The sequence below is a fragment of the Juglans regia genome, chromosome 3 (genome assembly GCF_001411555.2).
Source record: "Juglans regia cultivar Chandler chromosome 3, Walnut 2.0, whole genome shotgun sequence".
Lineage (NCBI taxonomy): Eukaryota > Viridiplantae > Streptophyta > Magnoliopsida > Fagales > Juglandaceae > Juglans > Juglans regia.
Genome location: NC_049903.1, coordinates 9,391,917 through 9,410,245, shown reverse-complemented (window position 1 = coordinate 9,410,245; position 18,329 = coordinate 9,391,917). Strand labels below are relative to the sequence as shown.

At 34.2% G+C, this 18,329-nt stretch overlaps 3 protein-coding genes across 5 annotated transcripts; 2 read left to right on the top strand and 1 right to left on the bottom strand.

The window, feature by feature from the left end:
* Nucleotides 1–4,010: 4,010 nt before the first annotated feature.
* Nucleotides 4,011–5,075, bottom strand: LOC109005296. The gene is made up of 2 exons (XM_018984150.2): nucleotides 4,137–5,075; nucleotides 4,011–4,019 (listed from the first exon to the last, which is right to left on the bottom strand). Exons 1-2 carry the CDS (start codon nucleotides 5,073–5,075, stop codon nucleotides 4,011–4,013), a joined length of 948 nt encoding a protein of 315 aa, XP_018839695.2.
* A 1,865-nt stretch (nucleotides 5,076–6,940) lies between these two features.
* Nucleotides 6,941–11,249, top strand: LOC109005299 (serine/threonine/tyrosine-protein kinase HT1-like). Of its 3 annotated transcripts, none has more exons than XM_035688371.1 (4): nucleotides 6,941–8,078; nucleotides 8,967–9,422; nucleotides 10,253–10,516; nucleotides 11,105–11,249. In XM_035688371.1, exons 1-3 carry the CDS (start codon nucleotides 7,662–7,664, stop codon nucleotides 10,502–10,504), a joined length of 1,125 nt encoding a protein of 374 aa, XP_035544264.1. In that variant the 5' UTR covers nucleotides 6,941–7,661; the 3' UTR covers nucleotides 10,505–10,516; nucleotides 11,105–11,249. The 3 variants fall into 3 exon arrangements, with proteins under 3 accessions (XP_035544264.1, XP_035544263.1, XP_018839700.2); XM_035688370.1 differs by lacking the exon at nucleotides 11,105–11,249 and adding an exon at nucleotides 10,641–11,008; XM_018984155.2 differs by lacking the exon at nucleotides 11,105–11,249 and having other exon boundaries at nucleotides 10,253–11,008.
* A 4,165-nt stretch (nucleotides 11,250–15,414) lies between these two features.
* LOC109005297 (non-specific lipid-transfer protein A-like) lies at nucleotides 15,415–16,244 on the top strand. Its single transcript, XM_035688369.1, has 2 exons — nucleotides 15,415–15,799; nucleotides 16,047–16,244. The coding sequence occupies exons 1-2, from the start codon at nucleotides 15,453–15,455 to the stop codon at nucleotides 16,051–16,053; spliced, it is 354 nt and encodes a 117-aa protein (XP_035544262.1). The 5' UTR covers nucleotides 15,415–15,452; the 3' UTR covers nucleotides 16,054–16,244.
* Nucleotides 16,245–18,329: the final 2,085 nt, after the last annotated feature.

Genomic DNA, 18,329 nt, shown 5'->3' with positions numbered 1-18,329 from the left:
ATAGTAGATTCACAAAAAGACTTCATAAAAGTAAACTTATAAACTGATATGACTTGATGTGGTACATTAGATTGTAAAATATCTTTTACTATAAAGTAGATATAACGTTTCACATCAAGATACATCAATTTATAAATTTACTTTCGTAACATTTCTTTATGGATCTAGTAAATCATAGTCATTTTAAGGTTATTATCATTATAATGTGATTGTTTTTCTTTTATGAAAATTCGTTTTTATTTTTCTAGTTCTTTCAGTGTTTTGGAATCAATTTGATCTCCTCTGGAAATGGCCTGTGATATATGTCTTTTAATATCAGCAACAACCCCTGATCGACTCGCATAGTCACACATTGCTTGGAAAACGAATATATAAATTTCTTTCATTCATTTTATTTGAATTTCCACTTTTCTATATCACTTTCTCCTCTCTCTTTCTCAATTACAAGTCAAGTAGAATTAAAAAAAATAAAAATCTTTAAGGACAATCATATTTATATAAGAGAACTGCTACATACAGTCAATTTCGCATATTTCTTACGCACTCCATTGATGTGATTGACCAAAACTATTATTTTATATATAGAAAAAGTGACGCAACCAATCACATTAGTGAAATGCACAAAGAATATACAAAAATGACTTCAAATAAAATTTTTGTTTATATAATTTGGAAACCCACTCTAAAATTGAGTAATCTACATACAACCGTGAAGTGAGTAAAAGTTGCATAATCGTTTTGAAAAAGAGTGGTGTCCACTATTAAAAAATTATTTTTTTCATGTAGATCTCATATTTTATTTATTTTTTTAAAAATAAATTACGTAGCAGTTACATAACTTACGATTACAAACATCTTTTCTCTATAAAATTTAGTGAACATGGGCCATCTCAGGCAGAGTAGAGTGGCTAATATTCATATTGGGCTGTTAACGAGCCTATAAAAATTAAGTGTGTAGGGCTTTAAAAGCTACACGCTTTAAGCTTTACCCAATTATTATAGCCCATATATACCAAAGAGATTGGACTTTCAGGCTGAAATGTGGGTTGTGGGACGGGGAGGACATGTTGCATGAGTCCCATCATTATTTACATGGTACTATACCTCGTGAACACTTTCCTCAAATTTTAAACAAAAAATATGATGGAAAGACCAACATTTTAGAACATGAAATCCAAGGACTATACATTATTTTTTTTGCAAACCCGTAATTTTTAGGTGTAAACTTATGAACTAATTTTTAAATTTGTTGTCTCTATTTTCCTCCTGAAATTCTAGCCACTATTCATTATTACATTCCATACTTACAACTTCATAAGGTGTATGGAGTGTAGGGTAGTGAATAGTGATTGATGAGAAGAATTTTTTATTTTCCTCCCTTTTCATGAAAAAATATTGTGGTTGACTCTCGATAATATAAAGGTTAAATACTAAAATGATTCATATTGTTTGTCTTCGGACAAATTGGCCCATAGATTCTAATTTTAGACTTTTCAATCTCATGCTTTCAACTTTGATGGGTTTATATGTGCTAACCCATCAAATAAATTAATATTTGCCATGATTTTTAGGTTTATATTTTATAGAGTAGTGTTACAATTATAAAGATATTTTATAAAAATAAATTTATAAACTAACATGATTTTATATGATACGTTAGATCTACCATATCAAGTTACGTCAATTTGTAAGTTTATTTTTATAAAATTACTTTGTGACTAGCTAGATCATTTATCTAGTTCACTTTGTATTAGATATGGAGATTTTAAACAACGGAGATAATGTGATTGAACTCGATAAAATTCAAGTGTAAACAAGAAAATTGAAGATAATACCTTTATCTATCACATAACGTAATTGAACCGATTGACATTTGTGGGTACAAAAGTGGAGATAATTTAGTATCTGTTACTAATCCATAATGTGATTGAAAACAAGAATCAAGATAGAGTTTTTTTTTGAAAAGAAAAACAAGATAATGTGATTGAAAACAAGATAGAGTTGATAGATACGAAGAGGAAGAAAGTGAATATATACCCAACTCCTACATTTCAAGGTTTTGCCCTTTCAATGTTCTTGTTCCTTCGTTTAAAAAGGCCAAAAAAAAAAAAAAAAATTGAAGGTAAAACATCTTGGACAAAAAGTCTAAAGACAATTTTTTTACACTCTGGCTGATGTGGTAGACTTTCACATTAAATGAAATCTTAAATATTTTTTTTTTATAATTTTATATTGAGTAATGTTAGATACATTTTTAGAGTATGTAAGTTGAGTAATACTAGAGAGAAGTCACTATAGCAGTGCATACTTTGCACTCACTGCGTGGCGGCTTCTTATTGATTGTTCCCAATACTCACTTAGGAAGATGTGTGGTCTAGATGATGCCACATCACGTGTGCAAAATTAATGCTTCTAATAGTGGCTTCTATCTATATTTATTTATGTAAGTTTTGCGCATTTATTTTGAAAAAAAATAGAGTTCACCATTAAAAAAATAAAATTTTCATGTAAGTCCCAATTTATTTTTCACTTTTTTCAAAGAGCGTGTGCATAACTTATATACTAGAGGTGCTACCCGCACTTCCTAGGGCGGGGGTGGCCGTTTCTCGAACTCTGTCCTTGTGATTGCAGGGGTGGTGTTTGTCCATTGGGATACGGCCCCACAAACTGGGGGCGAGGTCCCTGCTCGCCCCGTCCGGGTGTCGAGGGGCAGATTTGGATCCCTGGTCTATTTGGCCCCAAATGGGCCCAGAACCTGTTTCTAGGCCATTTTAGGCTCGGATTTAATAAGAATTGTCTAAAGATAAATAAAAAAAATTTAAAAAAACACTATATTTTACATATAACATAAAAAATGGTTGATTAAACATAAAACATAAAAATCTAAATATTATAAGCTATTATAATAATATAAATTAATATAAAACTATTATAAATTAATATAAAAATATTAAAAATTTTCAAATAATTTAAATAAATAATATTACAATATTACAAATTGTAGCTAGTAAGATGTCTTTGAGTCCTGAGATTGGAATTTTGGGATGGTGGGCAAGTGAGACCGTAAAATTATAAAATTTGAAACATTAATAGGAAAACAAATTAGAATTACAAACAATATATGCATATATAAAAAAGTTAAAAACATAAAACTACAAATACAAACCAAGTAAGACTATCAAAGATTGCAGATTGGATCATTGGAAACTTGGGATTAGGCTTGGGCAAGTGTGGGCGTGAGGTTATAAAACCTGAAAATTAAAATAAGAAAAAAAAATCACAAATACAAACATTATATAGATATATGAAAAGTTAAAAAAATTAAAATTACAAACCAAGATGACATTGAGATTAAGATAAGATTATTGGGATTGGGCACCCTTGAATGCAGTAGGTATAAGTACTGTAATATTACCACTCCTGAATGCGACAAACTCATCAAACAATTTTTTAAGGACTTCCCGTACCCTTATCGCAATATGATCTGCTCATGCCTTCAATTCACACATCATGCCATCAATTTTGTACCATGAGTAAAGAATAATGGTTACATATAAGAAAATGTTTAACCTACTCAAATCCCCTCATATTTGTCATACTTAGCCCGCATGTTCATTGCCATTTACCATAGCCTAGTTTGGTCACTCCTGCACATTTTATCAAATTTTTCTTTCACCTAACATACTTGCTAATAAAGTCCATTGGATGTAACGTATAGAGAACCGAAAATAGTGGTTGTGACCCCGTAGAAAAGCCAAAAGAATTCTACAAAAATCCCAACAACAACCCAATCATCATCGTTAGGTTTGCCCAATTCCCCATTGTCATTAAAATGGTTGACATTAGGGGTCTAACCGGTCCGGTCCGATTTTAGACAAAATCTAGGACCGAACTACTATGTTCCGATTTTATATTTTTCAAAACCGATTACGCACCAGTTACCCTCATAAACCGGTACTTCCTGTTTTACTGGTTTCCGGTCCAGTCCAGTCCGGTTTTTCAGATCGGATTCAAAAATCCTAATATCATGAAACCGAAAATCCAATCAGCAATCACAGTCACAGATTCACAAAAATTCCAATATCACAAAACCCAATCACAAAAACTCTAATATCACAAAACTCAATCACAAAAACCCTAATATGGATCATCTTCTGCTTCTCAAACGCTTTAGTCATCTCAATCACCTCTGTTGTCTCAACACCATCTTCCATGCTCCCCTTTTCCTTCCTCAATACACCTCTATCTCTCACCTCCTCTCCATTTTCCCCTTGATCAGTATTAGTGGAATTCCTTTCCATTCCGGAAGCTTTTGGTTGCCTATATGTATGATTACGTCTAACTGTTTTAGCCCTCATCCAAACACCAAACTGTTTTGAGTTAGTATCTTCATTTGTATCTCCCAATTCTTCACCCAAGCACCCCTTCTTTGAGTGCATTATACAGCCACATCGAAAACATATTCTAGGTAGATTTTCATACCTAAATGGAATCCATAGCTGTGTCCCTTCAAAACTCACTGTTCTTCCTCGGGCTAAAGGTTTTGTAAGATCACACTCCACCTTCACCCTCAAAAAGCGACCCCAAGTCACCTCATTCTCCTCACCTTCCACTTCTAGAACCTTCCCGATGGATTTACCAATCAATTCCCCCATCTTGCAATTCATTCCTCCAAGAGGCAAGTTGTGCATCTGGATCCAAAAGATTGCCGTTGTGAAATCCAAAAGGTGTGCCTGTGTACTTCCATCAAATGGTTTAAGTGCAAACAGATGGCTATCAAACAGCCATGGACACCCCGCAAGAACTCTGTTTCTATCTCCACAATTTGCGAAGGTCACCACAAAAGTATTTGTTCCAATCTCATTAAATTCCATACTCATGTTTACTCGCCAGATCTTCTCCATCATCTTCCTCACAGTTTCCTTTCCTATTGTTCGATCTGAGCATATTCTTCCAACTAAGCTCCTCTCCCCCTTTTTCCGTAATTCCTCCATATTTCCAAAATCCATAGGTATCGGAATGCTCTCCTCATCATTCAATCTTAATCGTTCCCATTCCACTTCAATTTCCTCCATCTTCGATCTTCACCACCACTGTAAAAGCTAACTTCCGCTCCCCTTACTCCACACGAGAATAATGGAGACTAACTAACTTCTCCTCTGTCGCCTACTGGAGGAGAGAGAGAGAAGACTCTATCATTTTCTATAATCTATCTCCTACATTCATTCGGATCATAATTCGTATACCCCTTCAACGCTTTCCCCCTCTCTTCCCCACTACTCCCATCCGCCATTTTTTTAAGTTTAATCTCAGTTCTAGATTGACTCTTTTCTTATAAAGAACATCTCATTAGACTATTTTTGCATTATTTTTGTAAGTGGACCTTTAATTGCAATGAACCATGTCTCCTATAGTGACATCCATACATTTCACCACAATGGTTACACTTAGCTTATGGGTTATTGGGGCCACCATCTTCTATTTTGGTGAAGTGAGACCGCACAATTGAAACTGGTTTCTTACTTGGTGGGCCCATGAGTGTAGGGGTAGGGGTAGTAGTAAGGGGGTCGGTAGGATAAGGAGAGCTAGCACTAATCCTAGTGGTTGGATTTGACTCACTATCTATTTTCGTTGATTGACAGAAGCCTAGCATGATAGCATGATGCAAAAATCACAAAACAATTAAAATCATACAGTCATGAACATTAAGGGGTTATAATATTGAAACCCCAAAACATATTACAAAATTAAATTAGGGGTTTCAATTTTGAAACCATAAATTTAATTTAGGGTTTCAGATTTTAGGGTTTCAATAAAAAATCCTAAATTAAATTAGAGGCTTCAAAATTGAAATCTCTAAATTAGTTTAGGGTTTTAATCCAAACCCTAAATTCATTTTGGTGCTTCAAAATTGAAACCCCAAAGCATTTAACATAAATTACTTTAGGGTTTTAATAAATTATGTGAGGGTTTCAATCCGAAACCCTAAATTAATTTAGGGGTTCGGATTGAAACACTAGATACTCACTAACAAACCACACAAACTTTTACAGCGCACAAATCACAATCGCATCCTCTAACTATATTCATCAATCTCATTCTCCACACCAAGACACAAGCCAAAATAGACCTAAAAAAAAGGGGTCGGGATCGGGGATACTTGTAGAACGTAGGAGAGGACACTCGGCAATGACTTTGGCAACGACAAGGGTGCGAGAGTGAGGGTTTGAGAGATGGGCTATATTCAAAGAAAGAGGGGTTTGGGAGTCGGGGGAGAGTTTTTGTGTTTTAGTAAAACGACACTGTTTTGAGTATTTCAAAAACGACATCATTTTACTATTAGTATAATTTTTTTAAATACACACAAATTCACAATATATATACATATATATATATATATGCTGTGTAGGTAGGGGAAAGGCAAACGGGGGCTAGCTCGTACCACCCCCCGCACCCTCAAGGGTGCCCAAATGCTAGCGGGGTATCCTCCTTCCGCATTTGACAAACAGGGTCGTCGGTCTACCAAAACGAAGGCAGGGTGGGGTGGGGGGAAGGGGCGGGAAGATCCCATTGTTTTTTCTTATTACACATTTTAAAACTGTAAATATTATTTCTCTTTTATATGAATCAATTCCGTGTACAACTTACACACCTATTTAGTGTATTGACTGGCATTGTTGTTTTTTTTTTTTTTTTTGAGACCAAGAAGTTAGTCATCAAGCAATATAAACAGTATGATTCATGAATGAGTGCCGGACAACGAGAATCGTGTTCTTCACCACTTAGATCGGATGCCAAACGATTTGCCAGTTGTCGACTATCCGTCAAACCCACGTGTACAATGCCACTTGTATAAGCTTTTTTAGTACGACAATGTTATGTTACCGTTAAAAGGATGGGATATATGCCAAGCTTCCAAAGACCACAAAGCACAGCAAAGCAAAGGAAGCTGAATCTATGAACTTTTGCCACTGTGGCCACTTAGCATTGATGATGCAGGAAAAAGAACACAAACAGAAGCAAGATGCAGAAGGAGCTTGATTCGGCCGAGAAAAAAAAGAAAGAAAAGAAAACTCTTTACTTTTTGAACCAAGCAATCACGAGACGCCCCTGAAATCTGTGCCTTTGAATTCATCTTTCTGCTGCCAAAGGACCTAATCCGTTTCATCCTATTAGAGCCAACCGTGAAAACCTGCCTCCCCTTCTCCCTAGCTCTGGAAAATCATCGCTTTGATGAGTTTTCTCTTCCTTTCATTCCAATCCTTGAAACCATGAAACCCCATTATCTTCCTCTTCACGTTTTTCGTTCGCATATATATTTTTACGAAGTTCTCACTGATCCATCGCCGCTGTGATATTAAAAAAATACAAATGCTTGCCATAAAAATCAGTCATGTGTTCCTCTCTCTTTGTTCTGTCTCTGAAAAACTAGGTGTGCAGTCTTTGATTTCGTAACTTTTCTCGGTAATTCATGAAAACCCCGATTTCTTTTTCATATCTCTTCAGAACCCATGTTTCTGAATCGGTTCATGCACTTCCTGAAATCAATTCACACATTCAGAAGGAGAATTCCCCTTGACAGTTTGCTTTGATTCAATATTCTCTAATTTTCCACATAGCCATTTCATATTAAGGGCTTGAGAAGCTCACCTAGAACTTCAATGGCAACCTCTTGTTTCCACATGCTTCGCCTTCGAAAGTCGAAGAGCAAACATTTGCAAAACGCTTCCTCGTCCAAGACCCAGTTCAATTCTGATATGGAGAACATGGAAAGGAGGAGATTTGATAGCTTCGAATCATGGTCTATGATATTGGACTCTGAAAATGTGGAGAATTGGGAGGTGTCTAAGGAGGATCAGGAGGAGTGGACCGCCGATCTCTCACAGCTGTTTATTGGTAACAAGTTCGCCTCAGGAGCACATAGTAGGATTTACCGTGGAATTTACAAGCAGAGAGCCGTGGCTGTAAAAATGGTTAGGATTCCAAAGCATAATGAGGAGACTAGAGCTCTATTGGAGAAGCAATTTAAGTCTGAAGTTGCCTTGCTTTCACGTCTCTTTCATTCAAATATAGTGCAGGTAAGGTTTCGTATTGAAATTGAAAATTTCCATTTATTATTCTATTTATCTATCTTTACTGTGGTGTACATATGATAGAATTGTTATCCCTGAATTTTTTTTTTTTTTTTTGGAATATATGAGAGAGAGGAAAAGACACTCATCCTTTGATTGCTTATATTTCTATTTACTTTAAGATGCAGAACTTGCCACGTTCTGTATATTTATGATTGTTTATTGTACAGACCTTCCCAAATTATCTGAAATTGCTTATCAAATTCTGTTGCGATCGATGGGTTGCTGTAAAAAATAATTGAAGAATTTAAATTAAACTGTTTTCTCCTATAGCCAATCACTAGTACAATTATTACACAGTCCTTGATCATTATGGTTCCAGTTCTATGGTAGTTGGTATGGTTTAAGTACTCTAAAAAGTGAATTACTAGTTCTTTAATTTCTCAGAGAACACATATATATAGTTGGATCCGAATATTTTCTGAGTGGTGCATCAAAGTGTGTTACAACCTCAAGTTTTCAGGGTATCCAACCAAGTTCATCAAGTCAGTTGTCCCTACCCTCTGGTGTCATCTGTAATTTCCTGTTTCCTCTTAACCCTGGTGCATGATTTAAAAAAAAAAAAAAATTCCCCTTTGCCTTCTCTCAGTTCTTCAATTCATAACTTTAATTCTTATTTTTACATTCATTCCAAATTTGATGTGTTTATGCTTTTGCTCGGTTATAGATGTGGAATGCATAATGAAAGCTAATTGGGTCTGCTTTGCGTATATTAGAAGAATATTACTCTCGATTCAAAATTTCCTTCCATTCAACACATCTTCATTTATAGTAAAGGGCTTGTGAAACTCTATCTTCATATAGAAAAATTGCTGACAATCAGTTTTGTTGCAGTTTATTGCAGCTTGTAAAAAGCCGCCTGTATACTGTATCATCACTGAATACATGTCACAAGGAAATCTGAGGATGTATCTTAACAAGAAAGAGCCATACTCGCTTTCAACAGAAACAATACTGAGGTTAGCTCTTGACATATCTCGAGGAATGGAATACCTTCATTCACAAGGGGTGATCCATAGAGATCTCAAATCAAACAACTTGCTTCTTAATGATGAAATGAGGGTCAAGGTGGCAGATTTTGGTACATCATGTCTTGAGACACAGAGCCGGGAAACTAAGGGAAACATGGGAACTTACCGTTGGATGGCACCTGAGATGATCAAGGAGAAACCTTATACTCGAAAAGTTGATGTGTACAGTTTTGGGATTGTACTATGGGAGCTCACAACAGCGTTGCTTCCTTTTCAAGGAATGACCCCTGTGCAGGCTGCATTTGCTGTGGCCGAGAAGGTCAGATGGTCTCATACTTGCTTTCTTGCAGTATCACACTTTGACACCATTGAGTTTCTTATATCTTTTTTATAACTAATATTAAGCTCAAAGTTTGGATTTCTGAGCTTCCAAGCATATAATGGCGCATCTTTGACCACAAGTCATCTTGTCAATTGCATAGTGATGACCTATTCTTTTGGTGTTATACTCATTCCTATTCTTTTTGACAATTGGCTTCAAAGCTTACCAGACATATTGGAAGTAATTTTCATTTAATTTTTAAATACAGGAAAGTGCCCTGATTAGCAGGGAATGCACAGGGTGACCTTTTCATATCCTTGGTAGATATCGCACAGTGCTGCCATCCTATCTTAATCTAAGTCCTTGTCGCGAGTAGAGATAACTTCCTTTCTTATAATATTGTTACTGGTATATCCCTCCAGAGTCCATTGATCTCTACGATGCCATTGGCATCACCCTTCCTTCCAAAGTTCTTGGCATTCTGGTTGTACTGCTACCATTCCCCTCACTGGCCCTCAGTTATTTCAGTTAGCACTGGCACAAGTTGTCGATTGTTTGCTGGCTGTTATAGGCATATACTAACAGTTGCAAAAAAAAAAAAAAAGTACATTTGGCATAAATTAAAGGATGGTTTTTCATGGCACTAGTTCTTAAATGTGCACCGATCCTGGACCCTTTACCAGCCTGTATGTATATGGTTATTCTGGCATGAAGTTTTCATCACATAAAGGAGCAGAAATATTGAATAAAACTAATAGTAGAGAAAATCATGAAGGGTCTCCAAGTTTGATGCTAATTTTATTCATTATGGATACTTTTAATGGCAGAACGAGCGCCCTCCACTGCCGGCTAGTTGTCAGCCTGCACTGGCTCACCTGATAAAGCGCTGCTGGGCAGCAAACCCCTCAAAGAGACCGGATTTCAGTGCTATTGTGTCTGCTTTGGAGAAGTACGATGAGTGTGTCAAGGAGGGCCTTCCTCTTACTCACCACTCAAGGCTGGTCAGCAGAAATGTCATTCTTGAACGTTTGAAAGGCTGTGTATCCATGAGCAACTCCTCCATACCTGTACAGGCCTGACCTTATTACAAGGTATTGTTAATGTCTGTGTTTAGATAATCATATTAGTAGATTACAAAGTACATAGTTAATGTTTTTTCTCAACTAAGCTTTTGTGACTGTATTTGAATAGTATAAGGTTGGTGTTCTGCTGTAGGCATGTCAATCCACTCCACAAGGAATAACTTGGACTCGGACCCACCATTTGGTAGCTCCCCACTTTTTTTAATAAGCTGATTATGATATGTACGTGTTCATATAGCCTAATGTTTCAAAGGAGAGAAACAAAAAAGAATAAATATGCTGCAGTGATATACCGTCTTTTATATTACCCAAGTAGGAGCTAACAAGTGGTGGGTTCAGCTCGTGTTGGTATAAATGCCTTGCTAGTTTTGAATTCCTTCTTTTAGTCATTGCAATGTATAAATGATGCTAATGTTCTACTATTTAAGTTCTCTTTTCTTCTTTCACATAAACATTGTTTATTTCCAATCTTAATGCAATGATGTCTCTAACTTTTGAACCATGCCATGTTGAATTTTCCTTATTAACTTCTCCTAGACGAGAAGACATTCTGAACTATGAAATGCAGCACCTCCAATGCCGCCTCTCCTATTGCAGGTGAAAACAAATCTGGCTGGCCCAGTTCGACATAAACCATCATTCCCACCAATGTGTTTGATGCAGACAGGACCTACAATAGGCCCAACCCACTAGCATTTCTATTAGCTCTAGACTTCTGTTGTCCCAAGATTATAACGAAAGACGAATCTAATATTCAACCGCACTTTCAAAATTTAATGTTCACCAAAGACGAATCTGCAACTTATCAAGATGCTTTTGGTTCACTTTAATAATTTATCCGTGACTATGACATTGTATCTCGTATCTGAAAGACTGAAACATACCTGCTTATGCATTTTTTTTTTTTTTTTAATGGAGAGAAATTTAATAAACAGAGAGAGAGAGTTAAAAATGAATCAATTACCTCAATTTCTTTTTAAAAGATCCCCCTTTAATGAGATTCTCATTACTAGGTGTTGAGGAATAATATCAATGGATAAGGTTTTGGATATTTTTATTAAGAATGAACAATCTTTCTTTATAGAACTGGTTTTATAAAAAGAGTTAAGACCTATAAATTTTTTTACAGAGTCTATAGATATTTGCGCCATTTGTCAAGGTTAGAGCGGTTTAATCATTGAAGTAGTTCGTTCCTAGTAAGTGAGGTTGAATAGGTATTATCCTTGTTGTGGGATTTTATTAGCTTACTAAAATACAAAGAAACTTTGTGATATATTTTAAATAATTTTCTATATGTGTGGTTAACCTATAAAATCATTTAGAATGTGTCGAATAATCAGATGTATTTGGAGATAACAAAATTTAAAATGAAGATGAGATGAGAATATAAAAAACGTGATCAGCTGCATGCTGGTTTATTCTCTGCTTTGTTGAAACCCATACGTGGCAGCTCCTCATTCGCGGGTGTAAAACTAAGTATAACACCCGACCCATTGCAAACGTCTCCCTTATCTTTAACATCCCCTAAACTCAACGATTTTGTAGGATGCAAAGCTAGTGAAAAAGTCTTTAGAAGAAATAGTTCATAGAATCGAACATTGCATACCATGATAAAAAATAGGAAATATAATAGAAATTGATCAGATGAAAAGAAAGAAAGACTGAGAGACTTTGAAAGCTAAGATAAATATTTTGATCATTATGAGAATTAATTCTCTTGATTTGATAATTATGAATGTTAAATCTCTTGATTTGATAATTATGAAAATAAAATCTCTTGATTTGATAATTATGAAAATGCTTCAACGTATTAGGGAATTTTGATTGTGCTTTGATTTGCTACTCGCAAGAAGAAGAAAAAAAATCTCATCTTTCATCTTTTTGCTTTGTTTCTGCTTTCTTCTTTCTTTGCTTTTTACGTTTTCATTTTTGCTTTTTTGTTTTGTTTTTTTGTTCTCTTCCACGTAGGCTAGCCGGTTACCCCATGTTTGGCCATGCCGGTTGTACCTAGCAGTATTGGCAATCTGAAATGCCAAGCAAGTCCTCTGTTATGTTTAAGGAAAATGCTACTTGACCCGCTGGGGGCTTTTCTGGGCCTGTAGTATTTTTTTATTTAGTTTATTTAATTTTTTTTTATATAGATATTTTTAATAATTTAAAATGTTTTAAAAAATAAAATAAAAATTATAATATTATTAAAAAATACTTTTTTAATCATAAAATAGAATAAAAAATAATATTTATTCTACTTCGTGATTAAGGAAGTATTTTTTAATGACTTTTTTTTTAAACTTTCTGATTAAGGAAGTGTTTTTTAATGATATTTTAAATTTATTTTATTTTTTAAAAATATTTAAAAGTGTAAAAAAATCAATATAAAAAATAAATTAAAAAAATACACATAGAAAAGTACATGTTAAACCCAACCTGAGCCTCCAATGAGACTGTAGCATGTCCATTTTAAATATTTTAAAAAATCATAATATTATTAAAAAATACTTTCTTAATCATAAAGTAAAATAAAAAATTAAAAAAATATGTCCATTACAATATTTTTATTTTTTAAAAATATTTAAAATGGACATGCTACAGTCTCATTAGAGGCTCCGGTTGAGCTTAATATGTACTTTTCTATATGTATTTTTTTAATTTATTTTTTATATTGATTTTTTTACACTTTTAAATATTTTTAAAAAATAAAATAAATTTAAAATATCATTAAAAAACACTTCCTTAATCAGAAAGTAAAAAAAAAAATCATTAAAAAATACTTCTTTAATCATGAAGTAAAATAAATATTATTTTTTATTCTATTTTATGATTAAGAAAATATTTTTTAATAATATTAGAATTTTATTTTATTTTTTAAAATATTTTAAATTATTAAAAATATCTATATAAAAAAAATTAAATAAACTAAATAAAAAAGAGAAAATATAAACGTAAGCCTACTGTTTATGGAAGCCGGCGCACACCTAGTGCATTGAGTGAAAAAAAAAAAAATTTGGGCGGTGTGCTGCGGCTTCCGGCTGATGCGCAGCACAGCCCAATAAAAAAATGCTACAGGCTCAGCGGGAGCTCCCAGCGGGAGTCCCCAGCGGGGCAAGTAGCATTGTCCTATGTTTAATGAATGAAATGTTCACCAAAACGAGATTCTGATTCTTCACGAATGGATGATGGTGGGTATACATCTCCATTTTCAAAACTAAATAGAGCTGAAAAAGTGGGGCATGTGAGATTACTCTAGTGTCTTCCAATCACTCTCGAATTTAATTTCCTGATTTTGGGCTTTCCGTAGATCTTTCGAAACTTCATAGAAAATCTAAGGGGCCTGCATCCATCGGCCATGGATTTTGGTTCTTAGTGCACAAATCTTTGTTCCAGTTGGTCCTATAAATCATGAAGCCGGATCCCCTGAAAATTAGAAATCAACACCATCAAGTAAGAAGGAAGTCAGTTTTTCATGTATTTGATTGTTACTTTTTCTTTATTACGATTAGTTTAAAATATTTCTCTTGTAGGAGTTTCATTGCCATTTTCACTGGGGAGAGCAGGCCGACGGGGTTGGGGGAAGGAGAAGACAGTGTTTCGAAGGGACTTTTTATTTTACGCAGAGCGAGAGAGAGAGAGAGAGAGAGAGAGAGATGGGGGAGGAGGCCTGAGAGAGAGAGGAGAGATGGGGGGGAGGAGGAGGAGAGAGAGAGAGAGAAAGAGAGACTCGGGCACAGAGAGATGAGAATATAAAAAAACGTGATCAGCTGCATGCTGGTTTATTCTCTGCTTTGCTGAAACCCATACGTGGCAGCTCCTCATTCGCGGGTGTAAAACTAAGTATGACACCCGACCCATTGCAAACGTCTCCCTTATCTTTAACACCCCCTGAACTCAACGATTTTGTAGGATGCAAAGCTAGTGAAAAAGTATTAAGAAGAAATAGTAGAATCGAACATTGCATACCATGATAAAAAATAGAAAATATAATAGAAATTGATCAGATGAAAAGAAAGAAAAGAATGAGAGACTTTGAAAGTTAAGATAAATATTTTGATCATTATGAGAATTAATTCTCTTGATTTGATAATTATGAATGTTAAATCTCTTGATTTGATAATTACGGAAATAAAATCTCTTGATTTGATAATTATGAAAATAAAATCTCTTGATTTGAAAATTATGAAATTCAAATGGAAATAACTAAATCAAGTTTTTGATATTATTAGAGATTCCAGATAACGTTGCCTTTAAGTAGTTGAAGTGCATGCATTTATTTCAACTTGGCATCCCTAATGTAAGTTAATTAATTAATGAGATACATTTATGATTTAATAAATAGAGTTCTTAAGAATTAATGAAATTTGAAAAAGAAAATAATTAGCAAATAGAACGTCATTATTTCGCATAAATTTCTAAAAGCACCCTTGTGTTCATTCCTGACATTTCCTTTTCTTTCCGTGTTTGCTGGCTTAGCAATAAGAATCACAATATATTAGACACTTGTATTAGACTCCGAACCGAACCCAATTGAACTAATTAACCGATCAACTTAAAAAATGAGAGAAACTAAAAAATTAAAAAATTTATAAAAAACAAATACTTAAAAATTTCGAAAAGGATGAAGGCCAACAACTTTGGTATTGAACTTTTATTGCTCATGCTTCGTTATATATAATTTATATATGGAAGGTAGAAACTTATTTTAATTTGTAGTTTTGTTCTAATTAGTTATTGAGTAACATAAATTAGCTTTCTTCTTTTTCCCTTGGGACATATTTATGAACCCAGGCCCACTACTACTTTAATGAAACTCATCATTAATTAAGGGTAGTCATAACACATTAGAACGCCTCTATATATAGAGCAGCAAGCAGCTTGCAACTATACAATACATCAAAACAGCTCATATCTGTAGCTAAGCATTTGTCTTTAATCCAAAAGAGATTAATTAATGGAGAAGAAAACAATTCTAACGGCCTGTGGGTTGATGATGATGATGTTGATCCTAAGCGCAACTACTGCAAGAGCCGATCTGTGCCAGGATGCATTGAAAGCTTTGTTGCCTTGCATGCCGTTCTTGACGGGTTCCGACCCACCAACTCCCAGTGCTAACTGCTGCCTAGGCGCAAGCGAAGTGGCGAATAAAGCTACGACCTCCGAAGATCGCAAGGCTCTGTGTGTCTGTTTCAAAAATGCTGCTGCGCAGGATGGTGTTAAGTCTGATAGGGCCGAACAGCTTCCCGACCTCTGCAAGATCAATGTTCCGGTTCCGATCAAACCCGGTGTGGACTGCAACAAGTAATTTATTTCTCTTTCAGTCTCTGACTGCATGCATGTATCTGGCTTTGTTTGAGCAGGCGTATGCATTTGATCTACTTGGTTCATGCGAACAGTTTGACCAAAAAACAGTGATTCATCGTGAGCTAGCTAGCTACTGCATATAATTTTAATACTGGGTTTGTTTGCATGTGAAAATATCTATTTTCTTGTTGAGCCCTCTCGACTAATTATATGTGTTTTTTTTTTTTTTTTTTTTCTGTGACAGATTATGATGATTATTTAAGGATCGAGTGGAGATAACAAATAAAGATGGGGAACAGGCATCGATAGAGCAACATATATATATGGCCAAATATTGGGTTGTAAACATTAATATATTGGAGCTCGACTCTTATATCGGAGCTCGACTCTTTTTGGTTATCTTATATTATATATATGCATGAAAAGATAAATTAAACGAATAAAATAATTCCTAGTTTCTTTGCAACGCTCTTTGGTCCAATTAATTAATTACTTGACTTTAGGGGTTAACGTCCATATCTGCACGCTGCAGTATTAATGCAAAGAGATGCCGTAAAAATCTAAACAAGCTTTTACCATTGTTGATCAGAACTATTTTTGTTTTGGATGAACGACGACAATTAAGCTAAGCCATTTTTTTTTTTTTTTTTTGTGAGATATACTTTCGAAACTAAAGAGAGAAGGAATCATGAGCTCATAGCTTAAGTCGCATACCATATGAATTCAACGACTATTAATTAGCATGAATGCGAGTATCACAAAATCAAGACAGCAAGCTGGCACTTCATGAATTAGTCATTGGACTCACAATATCATTTCTTATGCCCGCGTTTTGTAGTGTGTGATATGTCTAATGTAATAAAGGACTCAAGTAGTGTATGATCTTTTTAACACCAATTAATTTGAAGCGGAGTTGACATATATCTCATGGTCTAACAAATATCATCACGATTTGATCCCGAGAACTCTATGCAAGGGATATACGGGCCGTACTACTATAGATGGCAACATGCTAAAACACGTGTATGAATGAGTATGTGTACTCAATAAATTAAATTAATACCTTTTATGATGCCAAAATATGAATAACAGATCTTGATTTTGCCCATCTAAATTCTCATGTATGCATGAGTAAATAGGCAAAAAGGATAGTACGTACCTTTAATTAGCTTCTTAAAAGTATATTTTCTTTTTAGTTTGTGAATTTTCGCTAGGTCAATATTGTATTATTAGGAGGACATCATGACTGTCCAAAACAGTACTATGTTCCCCGTGTACTCAATGTTCAAGGCCAAAATACTTATATGGTATGTATATTAGAGCCAATGGGTTTAACTTGTTTTGAAGCAGTGGTAAAGCACATGTTTTTAGCAAGACATGATTGTTCAATCAAAACATTAGCACTTATTTTGGTAATTATAACCTTAAAAATGGTTGGTAACAACTAGATTTTTCTCCTAAACAGGAAGCATGCACTCTTAACTCAAGTTCGATACGTGCCAACTGCCAAGGGGAATTTGTGTGACACCTCAATTGTGATTAGGAGTGTAAAGGAATTGAGTTTGATTGAGTAGTGGGTAGTGAGGTATTTTCAAGTATTCTGTGAATAGTAATAAAAAAGTAATAATTGAATATAGAATCGTAATGCATAGTTGTGAAAAGTAGATAAAAGGTAATAATAAAATAATAAATAATAGTGAGATATTTTGAGAATACTTGAGGTATTCTCAGTACCTAAACTAAAATTTCAACACAAATCGAGTTCAAATTTATCATCAAGTTACATATTATGTTCAGAAATAACTAGCTTATTAATTTATTATTGGAGTCATTCCGAGTTTGTTTACGAGCTACTTAATTTTGAATAGATTAATCAATTATATATATTACATCTTATCATTTCATCTACAAATTTAAGAAAAAACTTTAAACTTTTGTAAAATTTTGTAAATTGTTACACACAAACACACAAGGATTTATGCAATATATATACATAATATTAAGAATATTTTTTCTTATTTTTTAAATGCTTCCTCCTGCTAGAGATAAAGTTTTACAATAAAATATAATAAATATGAAGTTATTCAAACTTATGCGAGTTGAGTTGAACTTTTTACGAATTGTATCATCTAACAATCAATCATAATTTGTATTTATTTACAGTTCATTTAACAACAAATTGAATTGAGTTTCGAGTTTTTAGAGATCTCGAGCAACTTGTCTGGTAGATTTGTTTTTTCTTGAAACTTGTCTAGTAGACTTATTCATTTGTTTAAGAAGAATGAAAATACTTATAATCTATATTAATTGCGCCCCACACTTTCAGCGGAAGAATATGTAACGCTCGTCTTTGTGGTGATACTTTTAGAAAATAGTTTTTTTAAGAAAATGAGGACATTACTAATCCTTTTAAAACTTTTTATCTTTCCTTCCTAGTTTAATAACAAATTGAGTTGAGTTTCGAGTTTGTTAGAGATCTCAAGCAACTTGTCCGGTAGATTTTTTTTTTCTTGAAACTTGTCCAGTA

What these genes read in the sequence shown, in the direction of transcription:
- LOC109005296 (XM_018984150.2), bottom strand. Translation starts at nt 5,075, where the DNA reads ATGGAGGAAATTGAAGTGGAATGGGAACGATTAAGATTGAATGATGAG.
- LOC109005299 (XM_035688371.1), top strand. Translation starts at nt 7,662, where the DNA reads ATGGCAACCTCTTGTTTCCACATGCTTCGCCTTCGAAAGTCGAAGAGC. An exon ending in TTCATTCAAATATAGTGCAG is followed by an intron (nt 8,079 to 8,966) that starts GTAAGGTTTCGT and finishes GTTTTGTTGCAG; the next exon opens with TTTATTGCAGCTTGTAAAAA. An exon ending in CATTTGCTGTGGCCGAGAAG is followed by an intron (nt 9,423 to 10,252) that starts GTCAGATGGTCT and finishes TTTTAATGGCAG; the next exon opens with AACGAGCGCCCTCCACTGCC.
- LOC109005297 (XM_035688369.1), top strand. Translation starts at nt 15,453, where the DNA reads ATGGAGAAGAAAACAATTCTAACGGCCTGTGGGTTGATGATGATGATG.